The sequence below is a fragment of the Oncorhynchus keta genome, chromosome 21 (genome assembly GCF_023373465.1).
Source record: "Oncorhynchus keta strain PuntledgeMale-10-30-2019 chromosome 21, Oket_V2, whole genome shotgun sequence".
NCBI lineage: Eukaryota > Metazoa > Chordata > Actinopteri > Salmoniformes > Salmonidae > Oncorhynchus > Oncorhynchus keta.
In genome coordinates this window covers 29,570,446-29,592,691 of record NC_068441.1, presented here as the reverse complement: position 1 = coordinate 29,592,691, position 22,246 = coordinate 29,570,446, and the positions used below count along the sequence as shown (strand labels likewise).

General features: G+C 40.6%; 2 protein-coding genes across 4 annotated transcripts in view; one reads left to right on the top strand and one right to left on the bottom strand.

Moving 5' to 3' along the window:
- The first annotated feature begins 104 nt into the window (after positions 1–104).
- LOC118400420 (SOSS complex subunit B1-like) lies at positions 105–2,723 on the top strand. Of its 2 annotated transcripts, none has more exons than XM_035797273.2 (7): positions 105–274; positions 503–642; positions 1,020–1,158; positions 1,377–1,448; positions 1,548–1,632; positions 1,751–1,793; positions 2,121–2,723. In XM_035797273.2, exons 2-7 carry the CDS (start codon positions 564–566, stop codon positions 2,282–2,284), a joined length of 582 nt encoding a protein of 193 aa, XP_035653166.1. In that variant the 5' UTR covers positions 105–274; positions 503–563; the 3' UTR covers positions 2,285–2,723. The 2 variants fall into 2 exon arrangements, with proteins under 2 accessions (XP_035653166.1, XP_035653165.1); XM_035797272.2 differs by having other exon boundaries at positions 503–648.
- A 1,643-nt stretch (positions 2,724–4,366) lies between these two features.
- The window catches only part of LOC118400417 (serine/threonine-protein phosphatase 6 regulatory ankyrin repeat subunit C-like), a 45,028-nt gene continuing 27,148 nt past the window's right edge, over positions 4,367–22,246 (bottom strand). The window contains exon 28 of one of the 2 annotated variants that reach the window (XM_035797266.2): positions 4,367–16,557. In XM_035797266.2, coding sequence (XP_035653159.1) covers positions 16,316–16,557 — 242 coding nt within the window. In that variant the 3' untranslated portion in view covers positions 4,367–16,315. The remainder of the gene's footprint in view (positions 16,558–22,246) is intronic. The other variant, XM_035797267.2, reaches the window with a different exon arrangement.

Below are 22,246 nucleotides of genomic sequence, written 5' to 3'. Positions count from 1 at the left end.
ATAAAGGGCCTATCACATGATTATCTCTAAAGTACATCCTATATAGTCCATTTCCATTGGACACAATGTTGATTGACATTAAATTTGACCAACAATGCAGCAGGGGACAAGTCTTCACTACTGAAGTGACATACTGATGCTCACGAAAAACAACTAGCTAGCCAGCCCGTTTACAAACAGGAAAACAATACTTATATTTAAACTGACTTGTCCCATGGCTTAAAATCCCTTATATCGGACAACGCAGCTGTGAACGACAATACACGCCGTTGAGGTAAAGTTAATGTCATTTGTAGCTAACAACCTAGCTAGCTATAACTAACGTTAGCTAGATTGCTGCCATAATGCTCATAGGTCATGGTAGTGAGTGGCGTTACTGCAGCTTGGTAAGCTAACTACACCAGTTGCCAGATTGGTCCTTCTAACTACTTTACAAGTCACTAGAGTCAACCTGGGTTGCATACTTTCTAATCGTGTATTCATACTCACGTCAACATTTCAGTGCTGCTTTGGTCTAAAGTTGACTTAGCTACAGTTGTGGATGCATGACGACAATCTGAAAGATGACGACGGAGACCCACGTCAAGGACATCAAGCCAGGACTCAAGAATCTCAACGTTATCTTCATCGTACTGGAAACCGGTGAGGGTGGGCTGTTTCAATTACTAACTAACTCATAACAGTATTATTAGGAATCAAATGTTTAATGATCTTGTAATGCACTGGGGTGGGAAAAAAAGTATTGTAAATTCTTACACACAATATAATGGTTCAACAGTGAGTAACATCCTTCTTGTATGCCACTATATAGTCTGAGAACTGTTCATGTTGGTTTATTTGAATCATGTCAGGCATCAAATAACTTACCTGTGTTGAACCTTCCCTCTTTTTCCCACAAGTGGATGTTTACGCTCCTCACAATGAGATATGACACTTTCCTTGTACAACTAGCTTGGTCCCGTCTAAGTAAAAAAATCTAAAGCCACGGATTTATTTGTTCCTCATAACCCCTCACACAGGACGAGTGACAAAGACAAAGGATGGGCATGAGGTACGGACCTGTAAGGTGGCCGACAAGACAGGCAGCATCAGCATCTCTGTTTGGGATGAGGTGGGGGGACTTATCCAAACCGGTGACATAATCAGACTCACTAAGGGGTGAGTTATTGAGTCACATCCCAGTCAACACCTCCACTGCATGGACGAAGCTCCAAAAATTTGATTTGAAACCTACTGCTGAGTATAAAATACTGAAATAAGACCACCCAGTCATCATGTCAGCTTTACCTAACCGCATGAAGTTATTCGGATGAATATGTGCCATATGTTATTAGTAGTCTGCAATCTTGTATTGAAATTGCTGCCTTTTTCTCCAGATATGCATCTGTGTTCAAAGGTTGCCTGACTCTGTACACAGGCAGAGGTGGAGAGCTGTTGAAGATTGGAGAGTAAGTCCTGTAGTTGCAGCCATGTAACTGTTGCTGAGAGATGCATGTAATGTCATAAGTTACTGGTCTAAACTAATGCCCACTTAATGTTTTGTTCAGGTTCTGCATGGTGTACTCCGAGGTGCCAAATTTCAGTGAGCCTAACCCAGAGTATTCTAACATGGACCAGATGAAAAACAAGACGGTAAGGGGTGTTCTGAACTTAAGGATGTCTTACTACAGGATGTTTTACGGAAGGATAGGGGGGAAATATTAAGTAGCTTTTTCTTGTACTGTTTGTGAACAGATTATTTCATTCCCAGGTACTCAGTGACCAAGGAAACATACTGAACAATAATTCAGCTGGTAAGTCCACTATCAGAGACCAACAAAAGTAGTGACATTAAATGGAAGCGTTTCGGCAACTACTTTTGTTCGTGTTTTTCAACAAAAGTAATTTTGACCTCTGCGGCTTAAGGTGCTATATGGAACAATTCCACCTGCATGTCTCCCTAAATGTCAATGGCATGTCTGTAGCAGTAAACTAAATTGCTGCTTATTTGACCTGTGAGTGGCTGGTTCAGCCACCTTCAGTGTATAAGCAGCAGTCTTCATTTTAATTGTGAACACTAACAACTTTTCCTTTTATCACTTTATGAACATTAATTTGTACATTACAATTTCTTATTCTAGGAAATGACACTACCAATGGGAACGGTGTAAATTCACAAGGTTCCGGGAGCTCAACTACCCCTCCGCAGGGAGGGCGGGCTGGCAGTGGTGTCGGCAGCAGGGCAAACAATCCAGGAGGGACCACTGTCAATGGAAAGGAGACCAGACGTTCTACCAAAAGATGATTAGAGAAGAGGGAAGCAAAGTCCATCACGTGCCAGAAATTTCAAATGAGAGACTACCACTGAAGACTCCTGTTTATTTTACAAACTGTGTAATCAGTCTTTATATATTTGTATTATTTAGTTTGGTTGAAATTACCATGACCATTATTTTATTTACTTGTCTTTGTAAAGTGGGTTAAGAATTAGTATCTTAATTAGGTTTGTTTAAGGAACACGGTTCACAAAAGCTGTAACAAGAGTTTCCCTGACTTTTTTTTTTTTACAATTAAGGTGTTTAATGGGAAGTCATGTGTTTTTCAAAGGAAGACAGGCAGGGATGTTACCATCCCTTTGTTTAAAATGTGATATTTTTTTTTAAACAATGTTTTTCTTTAATTTTCTGCACTCAATGTTAAGTTTTCCCATGAGATGTCTAAAATATAAAATTACTCTTAGTTAATGTGCTGTGTAGGCTCTGTGTTCAAAAAGTAGCCTAAGGCTGACAGATGGCTGTGTAGTTGGATTTTGACAATCAGAAACAAGCATATACAGTTGAAGTCGGAAGTTTACATTACACTTATGTTGGAGTCATTAACTTGATTTAACAACTCCACAATTTTCTTGTTAACAAACTAGTCTTGGCAAGTCTGTTAGGACATCTACTTTGTGCATGACAAGTAATTTTTCCTACAATTGTTTACAGATTTCACTTATACTTCACTGTATCACAATTCCAGTAGGTCAGAAGTTTATAGACTAAGTTGACTATGCCTTTTAACAGCTCCAGAAAATGAGGTCATGGCTTTAGAAACTTCTGATAGGCTAATTGACATAATTTGAGTCAATTGGAGGTGTACGTGTGGATGTATTTCAAGGCCTACCTTCAAACGCAGTGCCTCTTTGCTTGACATCAAAATAAATCAGCCAAGACTTCAGAAAAAAAACTGTAGACCTTCAAGTCTGGTTCATCCTTGGGAGTAATTTCCAAACGCCTGAAGGTACCACGTTCATCTGTACAAACAATAGTATGCAAGAATAAACACCATGAGACCACACAGCCGTCGTACCTTCTCCTAGAGATGAATGTACTTTGGTGCGAAAAGTGCAAATCAATCCCAGAACAGCAGCAAAGGACCTTGTTGGAGGAAACAGGTACAAAAGTATCTATATCCCCAGTAAAACGAGTCCTATATCAACATAGGAAGAAAGGAAGAAGCCATTGCTCCAAAACCATAAAAAAAAATTCAGATTACGGTTTGCCACTGCACATCGGAACAAAGATCGTACTTTTTGGAGAAATGTCCTCTGGTCTGATGAAACACAAATAGAACTGTTTGGCCATAATGACCATCGTTATGTTTGGAGGAAAAATAGGCTTGCAAGCCGAAGAACACTTCCCAACCGTGAAGCACGGTGGTGGCAGCATCATGTTGTAGGGGTGCTTTGCTGCAGGAGGGACTGGTGCACTTCACAAAATAGAGGGCATCATGAGGAAAGGAAAATTGTGGATATATTGAAGCAACATCTCAAGACATCAGTCAAGAAGTTAAAGCTTGGTCGCAAATGGGTCTTCCAAATGGACAACGACCCTAGCATACATCCAAAGTTGTGGCAAAATGGCTTAAGGATGACAAAGTCAAGGTATTGGAGTGGCCATCACAAAGCCCTGACTTCAAGCCTATAGAACATTTGTGGGCAGAACTGAAAAAGCGTGTGCAAGCAAGGAGGCCTACAAACCTGACTCAGTTACACCAGCTCTGTCAGAAGGAATGGGCCAAAATTCACCCAACTTATTGTGGGAAGCATGTGGAAGGCTATCCAAAACGTTTGACCCAAGTTAAACAATTTAAAGCAACGCTACCAACTACTAACCCACTGGGAATGTGATGAAAGAAAATAAAGCTGGGAAAAAAAAATCACTACTATTATTCTGACATTTCACATTCTTAAAATAAAGTGGTGATCCTAACTGACCTATGACAGGGAATTTTTACTAGGATTAAATGTCAGGAATTGTGAAAAACTGAGCTTAAATGTATTTGTCTAAGGTGTATGTAAACTTCTGACTTCAGCTGTATAAAAGTGAACAAAAAACAAAGTAGATATTAAGCAATAACACTTTATTTAAACAACCAATCCTAAGCCACAACACTGAATGACAAGACTCATAGGCTGCGGCATACATTGTATAAAATTGATAAGGTTTCAATGCCTTGGTTTGTTAAGTTTCTCCTGTAATGTCAAAGGTCAATGCAGATTACGTTGTTTGATTCACTCAAATCATTATGCATGTAATTTTTGTAACAAATAACCATTCACTAGCACACTTAATGATATACCAAGGCAAAGTGCTTTCAAGGATTGCATTATCATGACAGTTGGATATTTGCTCAGGGGTGGGAGGGGGGTTGTATGTCTCTTTTAGGGCATCTCTTAACCCCTAATGCTGCATCGCACATTCCTCTGCTTCAGTCAAAATCTCACAGGTCTGGGGGGGGGTAGTATGACAAATGATTCATTTATTTTATTTTGAATGCTTAAGGCTGGATACGATAACATTTACCTTCACACGTAAACACCACATTCATAATCAGACTTCAGTAAGAGCCTTAGTTATTTGTTGCTTTTGTAATGAAGTTAGATGCACACACATTCTCCCAATCTCTCGTAGTTTCACACAGTTACAACTGTAAACTTGATGTTTAGACATATGGCTCAACTTACAAACGTACAGTAAAAACCCGGATGATTACTGGTGGTTAAAGGATACTTTCAGGGGGTTAAATAAAAGCAATCATAAAGTACCTTGTTGCGACAAGTATCTGAAGGATAGCAAACATGTACCAACAGACAAGGTTCACGTGTATGCTACAACAGACCTTAAAGAGATTTCATTCTGATCATAATACAGTTTGGCTTCACATTCCAGTGGCTGTTGTGATATATTATTTTTCCCTTTCATTTTACATGCTCGTACACACACACACACACACACACACACACACACACACACACACACACACACACGATTTGTCTTTTAGATTAAAAGTGATTAATATGCGTTCATATTTTTGAGACACAAGTATAGGTGGTTATGAGCTAAGAAGACAAAGATGAGTTGTGCATCAAGGAGGTAGGCAAAACATGATCATACCAATTACATTAGTAGCAAATGTAATCTTTACTTTCAGAATAGCATGGACTTTGTATCTTGCCAATGAGATTCCATTTTGGATGAGAGACCGTTTTTCCCCATTTCAATTCCTTAAATTGTAATTGATATATTTTCTGAGGTAATATGATTTTAATATCGCACAATGTCATGCTAGTAAAACCTATAAGATTTTTTGTTGTTGTTGCTGTAAGCAACTGAAGGCTCTAGAAAATACACAATACTGAATGCAGGCATGCTCAAACTCTCCACCAGGCAGCAGTAGCCGTAACTTACTTCAAAACAGAGCCTAAGGTGCAAGAGAAAAGAGTGAAAAGTTGATAAAAGGCCAGAAAAATAATTTTATGCATTTTCACTTGCTCACATTGCACCACCTGAATTTATAATTAGGCCTAAATGAAGCACAATAAACACTTTCATGATCACCTACAGTTCACACTGAAGTCACAGGAGAGGTTAACATGCTGTCCTAAACATTGGCTTGGCATATCCCATCCATTCTAAGGACCACAACCAGATATGACATTTTTTTAACCACTTGTCCCTGACATGAAATTCTTGACCAATTCATAACTTTAACCCGCAACTTCCGAGATGGTGAAAAGAATTGCAGCGAAACAAGGAGCCAATGAAATTCTAGCAGAAGCAATATGGACAGGACACTGCTAGCCAATCAAAGCACATAATAATTCAAGGTCATAGCCCGTAGACATGGCCTGTTATATTTTGCCTGGCTGGTCTATGGAGTAAACAAATCCCCGCATCATACAAAGCAATGTCCAATGACTGAATCAAAACAAGATGCCTCTGCCCTCCTGAATAAGAGCTTAATATATCCAGAACCAAAATAAAAAAGGGGGGCTGTTAAGGCAAAGGACACAGCCAACCACCAAACCTCAAGCTTTCAATTACACTAGAGTTTTACATTTTATTCAAAGGGTCAGTTAATGCATATTAGGCTACCACACATACTACGTAGGATACTGTACCAGAAACCAGTAGGCCTAACCTTACATATTATAATCTTCAAATGTGCTCAAATTAAAATAATAACATTTATGGACTCAAACCAAAAACTATTACAGACCATAGCACCAGAATCTTACAAACATCACTTGTGTTTCAAAGGGAATGTACTTTGTGTTACCAATTAGAAACAAAATAACAATATTCTTTACGGTATTTGTAAACCGGGAAAGTGTGTAAAGTAGTACAATAGCCATCAACGAAGACACACTTTTTCCTTGCCCTTTTGCTGATAGCAGTTCATATTGCCATCTCACACTCACATTCATGACATCATACTCACTAATAAGACATGACATCATCATACTCACTGTACTATAAAAGTAATCACTACATCCTTAAGTTCTATGGCATAGCAATCCATTGTCTTTCTTGTCCACAAAATACAATCTTCTACCACCACCTCAACCGAACCCAGTGTCTTGATGTTACCTTGAAGATTACATATATCGCAATACAGAGAACAATTTATATAAAACACAAACATAGATGCCCAAATAAAGGGGTTGCATACAAACTAGCTATTAAAATGTTTAAGCTACAACTTTTAAGTCTTGATTATCTTAAGTGTGTTCTTTTTTGCCTTTAAATACTTGAAATACGGTTAGAAGGGGTTGTACAGACACCAACTAAAACTACATCCCGATCAAATCAACATATACACTGCTAAAATGGTACTACAAATGTCAAATATTAAATCTCTCTCTCAGCTTTATAATAATTCACCATGTTGATTTCAATACCATTTAGTTGAGTAAGTAAATCAACAATCTCTACACACTACTGTCTGCAGTGCATTTTTAGTGATGTGCTTAGAACATCCAACAAAGTGCACTTGCCAATATTGCTTTTGTTATGAATTCACACTACAACTTCAGTATTATCACTACAGTGATCCAAAACTATTTCACTGTGTGGTTTTTCAGGTCCCTTAAGAAAGGCTGTTCATTGAAAAATATGGCAAGCCAAGCAAGACTAAGGCAAGAATCAAACAAGAGATAAATAAACTAGTCAAGTTGTACATCCAGGTGTTTGGATTTATGACAACAGCACGAGTGTTTCTTTGGATTTGTGCTTAGAAAAATGTATCCAGCCAATTAACAATTTCTCCAGGATTCAAACCACAGTGGACCACATCGATGATGAGATTGGGAAGCACTATAGCATAGCATCATGTTTTGTATTATGAATGAACAATGGCTCACTGACTTCACCCCGTCTGTAATTGTGAGTAGTTGTGCGACCTCAACTTTTATCAACAATAAGGCTTTCAGTTGGCATGAATGGAAGACCAATTTCGTGATGCATAAAATATAAAAATCAGACTTCACTATTTGCTCAATTGTTTTCTAATGACACAGTTGAGTATACCTGTTTGTATCAGGACAAAGTGTCAGTCAGGATTGTATTGACAGTAATAGAGGATCTGAGTTTTGCCGTTTACAAGTTCAAATAATATTCTTTAACCATCTTCAATTTTCTACGACATCAAAATAGATTCCAACCCCATAATTTTGAGCAGCCATGTGACATACAGTATAAGAATGAACACAACTCTCATAAATAAGGTACTTTATGATGGATCTAAAACCAGTTCCGTTCTGAGACATCTCTCTTTTGCCTACTAAGGCATTCCTTTAATGGAAACATTTTTTATTTATTTATTTATTTACCTTTATTTAACCAGGCAAGTCAGTTAAGAACACATTCTTATTTTCAATGACGGCCTGGGAACAGTGGGTTAATTGCCTGTTCAGGGGCAGAACGACAGATTTGTACCTTGTCAGCTCGGGGGTTTGAACTCGCAACCTTCCGGTTACTAGTCCAACGCTCTAACCACTAGGCTACGCTGCCATTTAATATCCTTATTCACCTATTTGCATTGTCTATCCTATGGGTAGTTGTCAAGAAGCAGTCAAGTCATGAAGGAACCATCAAATCAAAGAGAAAAAAGTTAAATGTTTTCATGTTGTATAATATGTATCAGATAACATTTACTCTCCAATGAGGTTCAATACATTAACAAAATGCACTGGCTTGGATAAAAATCATTGCAAGATATAACATTGAGGTAAGCTGTTCGATGTCTGATTATGGCTAATCAAGTAATACATGAAGTCACACAATAGAAGGTGTCGACATTACTCTCCACTAAGACAAAAACATTGCATCCCTTTAAAGAGTAACGTTACTCTTACATAGTATTTTCGTCATGAGAGGTCAACTCAGTAACTGCCCTTAAAGAGGAAGAGAAAACGGACAAAATAAAAGCAATTGGTGTGTCGACATTTTGTCCCTGAAGTTTTTCAAAGCAGCCAACTACTGGGTTGAATAAAGTGAATCCAAGGATCAGTATGCTTTGTTTTGATCATAGGTATATGTTGCTAAGCCTTAACTACAGAGGCACAAGAGAGAAAAGTATTCAACCAGTTCCCTCTAGTTAATTCAGGACCAAACAAACTTTGACAGTACAACAGGCCACACCACCTATGAGGACTATAATGCAGAAAAGAACACTAGCTACATGCGTGCCAACAAAAAAATTACAGTCTCTGTAAAAAGAAAAGGCCAGAAGTCTGGAGTCAATATATAATTGTTAAATTCTATAACCAGTTTATTGTGTTTGTTTTTATTTATTTTCTCCATGACCTAAAGTATATGTGCCGCGATATACAGGGGTATGGGCAATCCCACATGAAAATGGAACAAATGTCAATTGTCTCTCAATAATAATGTTAGATGCGTGCCAAATTCTGCAAAATTACACTTCTTACTGCTACATTTCAAGACCTTATTTTTAAAGTGGGACCAAGAGTTTTGTTCCATTTTAACAAGCATTTGGAAGTTATGATTGAATAAGCATGGAAATCTTTTCCACCTAGTGTAGTTGTACAACAATGACAAATTAACAATGAAAGCATTAACATAATATACACTCAAAGAATCTGAACATCTCAAATAAATATGTTGTGTACATAGACAGGACAGACATGCAGCAGTTAGAATCATGGAAGAACTTAAAGGGATACTTCGGGATTTGAGGCCCTTTATCTACTTCTCCAGTCAGATGAACTCGTGTATACCATTTTTATGTGTCTGCGTAGTTTGAAGGAAGTTGCTAACTAGCGTTAGCGCAATGACTGGAAATCTATGAGTCTCATTGGGCCTCATTGCCAAAACCCCGAAGTATCCCTTTAATATTGAGCTTCACTCATGGATCTACACTTAAGACATAATTCCATCCATATCAAGAGGTGTTTGTTTTGGTGATCAAATGTAAATTTATGACGGACTATAACATGAGATTTATTACTTTTAACGTCTTGTTAAATTCCACTTAAAAATAACTTACCGCATCTTACATGTTAATGTATTCACTTTTTTTGTGAATTGTAGCCATTTTGAAGAATTCTTTGATAACAGTACACCGATGACAAATAAAGATCTAATTCAGCAGTTTAATTATGCTTGGAGAAGAGAAAACGTTTGTGTACTCTTGATTCAAAATAATATTTTAAATGGAAATAAAAGAAAAACACAATGGTAACTGCCTAGCTATTGCCTTCATCCAATGAGTTTTCAAGTAATGAAGGACACCGATGTCCTCGAGGTACAGTCATTGGCAGATATCCCAGAGGAATACGCTATGGACAGCATCACCATGGGGATCACTGGCATAACCCAAAGAAACCAACAGCCTCTTTGTTTCTAACTTTATCCCTTCCACACCTAATTTAGGAGGTTATTTAAAATCAGCATGACATAAGTGTTCGTTCTCAGATGAATGCTTTCTCACTTGAAGGACAATAGTGTCAAAAGTAAAAGTTTTTCCTATTCTCCAATTTCAACATGACCCTACTTAGTCTTTCTTTCCACTCACATATATGATGGCAACAATTTACAAGTTGCCCAAAATCAATAAGTACCCTGAATTCTTCTCAAAAGAAAAATGTAAGGAAACAAAGATGTTGAATATGCTTCCTTTCAATAGTTATTCCCCCAACTTAACATGTAACTCAGTTTACAGTATTCTGACTCAACTACTTTTGTGCAATTTTACCGTCTTCTACCCTACTAGCCACCCTGCCATATTGTTTTCGATCACGCTCAAATAAAATTGACTTGATCAGTCTTGCATCATGCAAATTACAATTACCTAATGCTATGCATTTCACTCCTCCCCTTGCCCAAAGCTCCCATATCACTTATTCCTACAATCTGAAGCACTTTGAGAAAGTTGTCAATTTTTGCAATTTCAGCCATTGTAAGGTATTATTGTCATTTGTCAAACTTGACCTTTACTTTTTTTATCTCCATAGACACTTCCTTTTTCCATAGGCAGACAAACAGGGATTTCTACAGCACTTGTGGGTCTAGGTAACAGCATGGGGTGTTTTTAAGGACGACTGTTTTGATATGGTATTGATGTAAGACAAAAAGGGACAAATGCAAATCAGAAAACAAATGGAGTAACAAAACAACGATTCATAATTTGAGAGGTATTGTAAGGCAATCTTGATAGAAAAAATGGCGAGTACATGATTAACAGGAGGGATAGCTCCTGTGCCAACTGTTGACAAAATAAAACTTGAGAGGAAATAAAATAATCCCGTGATTACAAGAGTCACAATGATTATATTGGAGTGGGGTTTGTACTGATAGACATAAGGCAGTGCCTTCAGAAAGCAAAAAAAAAAAAAAAAAACATTTTGTCCTGAATACAAAGTGCTATGTTTGGGGCAAATCTAACACAGCACATTACTGAATACCACTCTCCATATTTCCAAGCATAGTGGTGGCTGCATCATGTTATGGGTATGCTTGTAAGCCAGCAGCATAACACCCTGCATCTCACTGCTGGCTTGCTTCTGAAGCTAAGCAGGGTTGGTCCTGGTAGAGAGACCAGATGCTGCTGGAAATGATGTTGGAAGGCCTGTAGGAGGCACCCTTTCCTCTGATCTAAATAAAATATCCCAATGCCCCAGGGCAGTGATTGGGGACATTGCGCTGTGTAGGGTGCCGTATTTCGGTTGGGACGTGACTCTCTGTTGTCACTAAAGATCCCATGGCACTTATCGTAAGAGTAGGGGTATTAACCCTGGTGTCCTGGCTAAATTCCCAATCTGGCCTTCATACCATCATGGCCCTCTAATCAGCCACAGCTTACAATTGGCTCATTCCTCTCCCCTGTAACTATTCCCCAGGTCAATGCTGTAAATGAGAATGTGTTCTCAGTCAACTTACCTAATAAAATATGGGTTAAAAAAAAGGACTGGAGAGTTTCAGGATAAACACAATAAATGGATTGGAGCAAAGCACAGACAAAATCCTAGAGCAAAACCTGGTTCCATCTGCTTTCCACCAGACACTGGGAGATTAATTCACTTTTCAGCAGGACAATTACTTAAAACACAAGGCCAAATCCACACTGGAGTTGTTTACCAGGAATACAGTGAGTGTTCCTGAGTGTTACAGTTGACTTGATTCGGCTTAAAAATCTATGGCAAGACATGAAAATTGTTGCCTGGCATTGATCAACAACCAATTTGAAAGAGCTTTAAGAATTTTAGAAAATATTAAATGGGCAAATTTTGCACAATCTCGGTGTGCAAAGCTCTTTGAGGCTCACAGCTGTAATCGCTGCCCAAAGGTGCTTCAAACAAAGTATTGAGTCAGGTATGTGAATACTTAAGCAAATTAGGTATTTCTGCATTTTATTTTCAATACATTTGCAAAAATGTCAATAAAAATGTTTTCACTTTGTCATTATGGGGCATTGTGTGTAGATTGGTGAGAAAAAAGTCATATTTAATACAGCCTGAATTCAAAATGTAACACCAAAATGTGGAATAAGTCAAGGATATAAATACTTTCTGAAGGCACTGTATGCACCACATTGTTAGGCAATAGACTAACCCATCCGCTGAATGCAATAATACCCTTCAATGGCTCAAGATAAAACACAATCCTTCTGCATCGATGCACGAGGAGAAGGCAGAGGTAAAGATGTTGCTTTAGTTCATTTTTCATTATTGTCCCCATCATTTCTATTACTTTTTTCTTAGTTAAACAGTGCAGCAAAAATGTCAGTTATTCAACAACCAAAACACCTGCTTTAATTTAGACATGCATAAAAAAAAAATCAGCAATTGACTAATATGGCTCAGTGGAGACGTCTGCAAATGTACGTAATATCTTACATTTCTGCACGTAATCAAACATGTTCTTGAGTTTCATCCCCTGCTTTTTTTTTTTTTTTTTTTGAAAGGCAGTGCAAGTATACTTTCTGTTTGAAATGTACTTTGGGCTGCATACGTTTGCACACCAAGGGGTGACCCTCAACTCTTCACTGCTCCCTTATGCTAATCCCAAAGAGAACCACGAACCTCCAATTAAACCGTGTCTCTCATACAAGCACCCACACATCACACATGATCGTGAAGATCAGTCACCAGTTCATCTACTCTCATCTCTCCATTGAAGGTATCGTCTTCCCTAAATATAAGTTCATATCTACATAGGTAACCTATGTAAACACACACATACATATAGAGATATTAAATATACAAAAGTGCTTATTCTTGAAATAAGTGCTTTGGGTCAGGACTGAGTGAAAATAGAGTTGTTTGTTGTTGCATTATTGAAAATCGAAAAATGCTTTCCATTGTTCTATTGCCCTAAAAAGAACAATACTAGCTAGGGTAATCCTTGTCCACAGTGTAAACGGAATGGTTAAATAGGGAGGAAATAAAAACATTAAAAAAGAGTCTTGGCGGTATATCATGAATGTAATCCTTTTTAGGCTTCTAACCTCCACACACTCGACTTATGCTTTCTTGACTTATGCTTTCTTGACTTATGCTTTCTTGACTTATGCTTTCTTGACTTATGCTTTCTTGAACCCCTAATTGAACAATTCAGTCCCACATGAAACTTGTTCCAAAAGGGGATTTTTGTTTTCAATGTCGCATCTAACCAGCCTAACAAAACCATAGGCTAAACCAATTCTATGGTCAATAAAATGTCACACGATATAAAATAAACAATGGATGGGACCTAGTTGTGAGAAGTTCATATTTAAACCAACCCAAAAAATTCTAACATAGCAAGTTACCCTTGAACATAATAAGAACATTATTTAATGGCTTACTATTCGATGTGATCTCACGTCATTGAACTAAACCTTCTCTGACATCATATAAAAAGGCTTATGTAAAATGCCACAAAAAGTTCAGGTAGCTTAATACAATCATTTTTTTCAGCATATTAGTATAAATGTGAGGAACAACGACGACACTGGTTTTGGCATTTGCTATTCCTACATGTAAGGGATAGACTTCGTCATCTTGTTTTTTTCTTAAACGCTTTGACATGAAATACCTTGTAGAATACCAGTACTGGCCACGGAACAGATGAGCTGTTTTTTCTCTCTGTTTATCTATTTTTTTCCTACATTCTTTTTTGAAACAGTTCCTTCCCAGCCATATCGTCAAATGCACCAGGAACTGACAATGAATCTCAGTCTGCAAAATGATTCAGAAATTGATGCAATGTTTTCTTCTTATATAAATAATAGTATGTACATCTAAAGAGATGTGCTAAATGGTTTCGATATTCCATTCAAAGAGAACAATTCTAGGGGTAACATTAGGTTACACAAGTGATGATAGGACTGAGGCATGTCGAGAAAAAAAAAACAATTAAACTGAGAAAGGTGGATGAGGTTGTCAGTGTATCACACGATAGAGGTATTGGTACCAGACATGCCTACATGGTGTTCTTGTTGACGCAAAAGAGAAACGGGAGCACACATACTTGAAAATGGGTGTAAAAGAAATCAATCACTTTTGGTATTCTTTGAAATTCAAATAAATAAAATACTCTAAGACACTTCTTAAACCACTTCCGAGATGCAGTTACTTATATATAACGTAATGCAGATATTTTAGTTTTCAGTGTTAGCCATATATTGTGAAGAGTAAAGATACTGGTACATTACCACTACTTTCACAATTTAAGCCAAACTACATTTATCTAAGCCAAACTACATTTATGTAATATTGAAAACACATTAACAAAATAGGATAATGCTTAATAATACAGTACACCATGGATTTGAAATGTTCCTGAATTCCAATTAGTTTATGGAAGTGTGAGTAAGGTCAAATACTGATAGATTTTGTAATCTGAATTTTTTCAAATCGCTACAACCACATGAAAACAATTACAACAGTGAACATAATTCAAATTAACTAACAATCTTCATAAATAGCTTAATCAAGTGAAACACAAACAACTAAATTGATTCAACTAATGTGCAAAAGAATACAGAAGCAAACAAGTATGGCTGTTTGGCATGAATAGATAAATAGTTTTTAAAAAAGGGAAAATTACATGAACCTTTCCACTATAGCAAACAGCATGGAAATAAAAATGCTATAAGAGTTTGAAGGCTGTCTGTGACTGAATATTGCTTCCAATTCCAAATAACGTAAAGAGTCAAATTAAACATTACATGTAGATCCGCATTGACGGAAACCGTGAATACAATCCATGGAAAAGGCAGCAATATTTTAGCAGCTATATTAAAAACACGTATTTTCTCATGGCTCTGTTGTGCAAACATATTTGACTGACAATTCACAAGTAAATGCGACGTCGGTTTACATTGTGTAAACAAGTGTTTATACAACAATAGCTTATACCGCAATCAGTATGTGTGCTAAACCCATCTTTCTTTTAAAAAATAATAATAATTTCATCCTTTAAAAATGTCCCACTAGAATTGTTCTCTTTTTAAGTCTCAAATAATCAGGGATAAGGTGGGAGATCAGAGGGCATAAACTAGTTGGGGATGAGGTCATCTCTCAGTAATTCTCAGTGTTCCATAGGCACAACATTGTTTAAATATCCAGAAACGCCTACGACAGTGACAAGCGGTAGTGGGGTTCAGGCAAGAACCACAACTTCTTCCTTTAGTATGGACTCCTTGAGAGCAGGGCTAATGCAGAAACCCCCAGTCAGGCAGTGTCTGGACCCGTTGGATGGTGTCACTCAGATGGCCTTAGCCATTAGGAAGTGCTTGTTGTCGGATGTCTAGGGGAGTAGACACCAGCTTGTAACTGCTTATTTTAAAATCTATGCGGTATCTGTGCAGAGCTTTCAACTCTCTCTCTCTTCAGAGACGCACAGCACGGGAAATACCCACACATGCTGCATATTGCACCAGTTGAAGTCAGAGGAGAAGTTGGAGGCACCGTTCTCCTTCTACTAGGTCATCGCTTACACTGGGATTTGCGAGGTTAGTTTATTCGTTGTTGAAGTGCAATATCAAAAATTCACTAAAAATTGACATTTAATTTAGAACTAAAATGATACTATCTGTAACTTGTCACACATGCTTGTGAATCTGTTAATTCAACAAAAACATCCATGATAATATCGTAAGGGGTAAAAATCATCACTGCTGGTAGGATTTAGAGGGACTCTGTGACGAGCTCTGTCCTGGACACTGGACAGAGGGTGTCTTACCTAAGCCCAGGCTAGTGACGACAGACAAATAAACAATGAAAATGATGCCAGAGGAGAGAGGCAAATAATTGCATATAGGTTTGACAACACCCATTAGGGATTTTGTTTTTTTTCAAACAGACAGACACACGCACACACATCCAAACTCACAAACACGTGAAACTAAGTATATTCCTGCTCTTGTTGTGTGTTAGAAAGGGGGGGTTGTAACCCGGATCATAGTGGATTAAAGAGGGGCGATCCGGCTAGTTAGAGATACAACTGGACAGGGGCACCTAGGGTATGGCGGTCTGAGGGGGAGCAGGTTGGGGGGGGGGTTCATCTCACTCGGTGAAGCAGCCGTCCAGGCCGATGGTGCCATGACGGTCCTTGGCGTAGGTGTGGCGCAGGTTGCCGTTGGGCAGGGGCCCGCAGGCGGCGATGCCACAGTGCTTCAGCAGGTTGAGGCCAAAGGAGGCAGCGGCGCTGGCGTCTTTGGGAGGGAAAGGCTTCATGGTGGAGAGGATCAGGGCCAGGCAGTCCGCCACATCCTTGTTAGGGGCACAGGCCAGGGCTGGGGTGTGGCCTGATGAGAGAATGAAACAAAAACACAATTGATTAAAAGACAATTCACATTTAGGAAGAACAAATTCTCTTTTATAAAATTCTCAATAACAACCTGGTTAGTCAAGAGGGCAAAGCACTTTTACTCAGACACATATACACACCAAAACGAGATAAGCAAATGGCCACTTCACCCCAGTGGCATAGGCAGAAATTGATGTGTGGCTGGGCCTGAGTAAGTGACTGGGCCAACATTTTCCAGTAAAAAATACGGCAAAAATACCCCGTCATGTTTAAGTGAAAATTTGTTCAATCATATTGTATAATTGAAAACACGAAAAATGGTACATTTGACAAAGAAACACTACAAACTAGGGATGTGCACGGTTATTTGAATATCTGAATGGACGTTAGTAGTCGAATAATGGTGAGTATTCATTTTTGGGACCAAAAAAATGTATTGGCCAAATTTAACATTTCTACTTTTCTAAATGACATCAAATCAAATGTTATTGATCACATACACATGGTTAGCAGATGTTAATGCGAGTGTAGCGAAATGCTTGTGCTTCAGGTTCTGACAGTACAGTAATATCTAACAATTCCACAACAACTACCTAATACACAAATGTAAAGGGATGGAATAAGAATATATACATATAAATTGAGGGTTGAGGGTGTTGCTGTTGCCATACCAGGCAGCGATACAGCCCGACAGGATGCTCTCAATTTTGTGCATTTGTAAAAGTTTGTTAAGAGTATTTGGTGACAAGCCAAATTTCTTCAGCCTCCTGAGGTGCGCCTTCTTCACCACGCTGTCTGTGTGGGTGGACCATTTCAGTTGGTCCGTGATGTGTACACCGAGGAACTTTCCACGTTCTCCACTACTGTCCCGTCGATGGGGTGACCTCACCTCCTCCCTGTAGGCATCTCGTCGTTGTTGGTAATCAAGCCCACTACTGTTGTGACGTCTGCAAACTTGATGATTGAGTTGGAGGTGTGCATGGCCACGCAGTCATGGGTGAACAGGTAGTACAGGAGGGGGCTGAGCACGCACCCTTGTAGGGCCCCAGTATTGAGGATCAGCGAAGAGATGTTTCCTACCTTACCACTTGGGGGCAGCCCGTCAGAAAGTCCAGGACCCAATTTCACAGGGTGGGGTTGAGACCCGGGGCCTCAAGCCTAATGACCTTGGAGGGTACTAATGGTGTTCAATGCTGAGCTGTAGTCAATGAACAGTATTCTTACATAGGTATTCCTCTTGTCCAGATGGGATAGGGCAGTGTGCAGTGTGATGGCGATTGCATAGTTTGTGGACCTGTTGGGGCGGTATGCAAACTGAAGTGGGTCTAGGGTGACAGGTAAGGTGATATGATCCTTGACTAGTCGCTCTAAAAGCACTTCATGATGACAGAAGTGAGTGCTACGAGGCGATAGTCATTTAATTTCAGTTATCTTTGCCTTCTTGGGTACAGGAACTATGGTGGCCATCTTGAAGCATGTGGGGACAGCAGACTGGGATAGGGAGCGATTGAATACGTCCGTAAACACACCAGCCAGCTGGTCTGTACATGCGGCTAGGGATGCTGTCTGGGCCGGCAGCCTTACGAGGGTTAAAACGTTTAAATGTCTTACTCACGTCGGCCACGGCGAAGGAGAGGGGGAGCCTGCAATCCTTGTGCCATTGTTCCATACAAGGATATACCGTGACGCTCTAAATTATTAAATTGAATAAAACAAACTTTGCAATTTCGTTTTTATGAGGTGTGCCCCATAAAAAGACTGGTAGCCTTCACGTGTGTAGCTATTTTATGTTGGTCAAACAAAAAGGCTCAATTTGTAGCAAATGGAATTAGACTTCACTAAATGCAATGCAAAGTTAGTTTAATGAGAAATAGGCTACAACGAGCAACCAAAAGGTAGGCTGTTTTATTTGAATGGGGTTGGGGAGAAAGTACATCACGTGTCCTCAAGAATTAGCCTAGCAAGCTAACTTCTCTAGGCTACTCCAGTCAAGACAGGCACTGTTATATGTGATGATAAATAATATTGTGGCTGCTAAAAGTTGGCTGCAGCCAAGTTGCCTTGGGTACGGCATCTCTCCTACACAGTCTGCTCGCTGCCATCTGACCGGCCCCTCAGCAGCTGCAGCAATAGAGCAGTGCTCAGGTTAAAAAACACATATTTGAGATATCTAACGTACTTTTAAAAAACACAATTCATGCAATTCTACAACACTATACATGTCTGGAGACATTATGAGAATCTATACTAGGCTATTACAAAAAAGACAGGGTAGGCTATTCTGTTGACACTGACAAACCTTCAACAATAAAAACTAGAGGAAATTATTGTCTTGAACTTTCCAGTGGCACCATCTCACCCAATGATAAAGTCAGTGAATATGCGCACTTTTCGGGGATATGGCCGACATGCTCCACTAGTGTAAAGACATTAGTCCCTGGTGTAGCTTACTAATACAACTAAACTACACTACATGCTGAAATAATTTGAAAGGATCAATTCGGAATATATGTGACTTTTGTGTTTAACCAGTGATTGAATTTTGAAATATTGTGATAGGCTACTTTAGAAGATTCTCACCCAGAATGACTCAAAGCTGTAATCGCTGCCAAAAGTGATGATAACTGTATTGACTCAGGGGTGTTGAATACTTAAATAAACAAGATTACTTTTATTTTCAATACATTTTCCAAAATATCTAAAAACATATTTTCACTATGTCATTATGGGGTATTGAGTGTTGATGGTTGAGAAAGAAAATACATTTCATGAATGTTGAATTCAGGCTGTAACACAACAAATGTAGAATAAGTCAAGGGGTCTGAATTCTTTCTGAAGACACTGGATATATTTTAAGCCAGCCTGATTGGTTGGGCCAGTATTCAATCTGGCAGAGCATCGACCCAGCCAGGCCATGCAGTGGCTTTGACTATGCCTCACCCAGAGGGGTATATTACAATTGAAGCAAGGGTTTTGTAAAGCCAGCCAGCTTCAGTTAGCTTACATTTACATTTAAGTCATTTAGCAGACGCTCTTATCCAGAGCGACTTACAAATTGGTGAATTCACCTTATGACATCCAGTGGAACAGCCACTTTACAATAGTGCATCTAAATCTTTTAAGGGGGGGGGGGAGAAGGATTACTTTATCCTATCCTAGGTATTCCTTAAAGAGGTGGGGTTTCAGGTGTCTCCGGAAGGTGGTGATTGACTCCGCTGTCCTGGCGTCGTGAGGGAGTGTGTTCCACCATAGGGGAGCCAGAGCAGCGAACAGTTTTGACTGGGCTGAGCGGGAACTGTACTTCCTCAGTGGTAGGGAGGCGAGCAGGCCAGAGGTGGATGAACGCAGTGCCCTTGTTTGGGTGTAGGGCCTGATCAGAGCCTGGAGGTACTGAGGTGCCGTTCCCCTCACAGCTCCGTAGGCAAGCACCATGGTCTTGTAGCGGATGCAAGCTTCAACTGGAAGCCAGTGGAGAGAGCGGAGGAGCGGGGTGACGTGAGAGAACTTGGGAAGGTTGAACACCAGACGGGCTGCGGCGTTCTGGATGAGTTGTAGGGTTTAATGGCACAGGCAGGGAGCCCAGCCAACAGCGAGTTGCAGTAATCCAGACGGGAGATGACAAGTGCCTGGATTAGGACCTGCGCCGCTTCCTGTGTGAGGCAGGGTCGTACTCTGCGGATGTTGTAGAGCATGAACCTACAGGAACGGGCCACCGCCTTGATGTTAGTTGAGAACGACAGGGTGTTGTCCAGGATCACGGCAAGGTTCTTAGCGCTCTGGGAGGAGGACACAATGGAGTTGTCAACCGTGATGGCGAGATCATGGAACGGGCAGTCCTTCCCGGGAGGAAGAGCAGCTCCGTCTTGCCGAGGTTCAGCTTGAGGTGGTGATCCGTCATCCACACTGATATGTCTGCCAGACATGCAGAGATGCGATTCGCCACCTGGTCATCAGAAGGGGAAAGGAGAAGATTAATTGTGTGTCGTCTGCATAGCAATGATAGGAGAGACCATGTGAGGTTATGACAGAGCCAAGTGACTTGGTGTATAGCGAGAATAGGAGAGGGCCTAGAACAGAGCCCTGGGGGACACCAGTGGTGAGAGCGCGTGGTGAGGAGACAGATTCTCGCCACGCCACCTGGTAGGAGCGACCTGTCAGGTAGGACGCAATCCAAGCGTGGGCCGCGCCGGAGATGCCCAACTCGGAGAGGGTGGAGAGGAGGATCTGATGGTTCACAGTATCGAAGGCAGCCGATAGGTCTAGAAGGATGAGAGCAGAGGAGAGAGAGTTAGCTTTAGCAGTGCGGAGCGCCTCCGTGATACAGAGAAGAGCAGTCTCAGTTGAATGACTAGTCTTGAAACCTGACTGATTTGGATCAAGAAGGTCATTCTGAGAGAGATAGCGGGAGAGCTGGCCAAGGACGGCACGTTCAAGAGTTTTGGAGAGAAAAGAAAGAAGGGATACTGGTCTGTAGTTGTTGACATCGGAGGGATCGAGTGTAGGTTTTTTCAGAAGGGGTGCAACTCTCGCTCTCTTGAAGACGGAAGGGACGTAGCCAGCGGTCAGGGATGAGTTGATGAGCGAGGTGAGGTAAGGGAGAAGGTCTCCGGAAATGGTCTGGAGAAGAGAGGAGGGGATAGGGTCGAGCGGGCAGGTTGTTGGGCGGCCGGCCGTCACAAGACGCGAGATTTCATCTGGAGAGAGAGGGAGAAAGAGGTCAGAGCACAGGGTAGGGCAGTGTGAGCAGAACCAGCGGTGTCGTTTGACTTAGCAAACGAGGATCGGATGTCATAGACCTTCTTTTCAAAATGGTTGACGAAGTCATCTGCAGAGAGGGAGGAGGGGGGAGGATTCAGGAGGGAGGAGAAGGTGGCAAAGAGCTTCCTAGGGTTAGAGGCAGATGCTTGGAATTTAGAGTGGTAGAAAGTGGCTTTAGCAGCAGAGACAGAGGAGGAAAATGTAGAGAGGAGGGAGCGAAAGGATGCCAGGTCCGCAGGGAGGCGAGTTTTCCTCCATTTCCGCTCGGCTGCCCGGAGCCCTGTTCTGTGAGCTCGCAATGAGTCGTCGAGCCACGGAGCGGGAGGGGAGGACCGAGCCGGCCTGGAAGATAGGGGATATAGAGAGTCAAAGGATGCAGAAAGGGAGGAGAGGAGGGTTGAGGAGGCAGAATCAGGAGATAGGTTGGAGAAGGTTTGAGCAGAGGGAAGAGATGATAGGATGGAAGAGGAGAGAGTAGCGGGGGAGAGAGAGCGAAGGTTGGGACGGCGCGATACCATCCGAGTAGGGGCAGTGTGGGAAGTGTTGGATGAGAGCGAGAGGGAAAAGGATACAAGGTAGTGGTCGGAGACTTGGAGGGGAGTTGCAATGAGGTTAGTGGAAGAACAGCATCTAGTAAAGATGAGGTCGAGCGTATTGCCTGCCTTGTGAGTAGGGGGGGAAGGTGAGAGGGTGAGGTCAAAAGAGGAAAGGAGTGGAAAGAAGGAGGCAGAGAGGAATGAGTCAAAGGTAGACGTTTCACATTCCAGCTCAGGCGGGCAGGTAGCCTAGTGGATAGAGCGTTGGACTTGCAAGCGAAAGGTTGCAAGATTGAATCCCCGAGCTGAAAAGGTACAAATCTGTCATCCTGCCCCTGAACAAGGCAGTTAACTCACTGGTCCGAGGCCGCCATTGAAAATAAGAATCGGTTT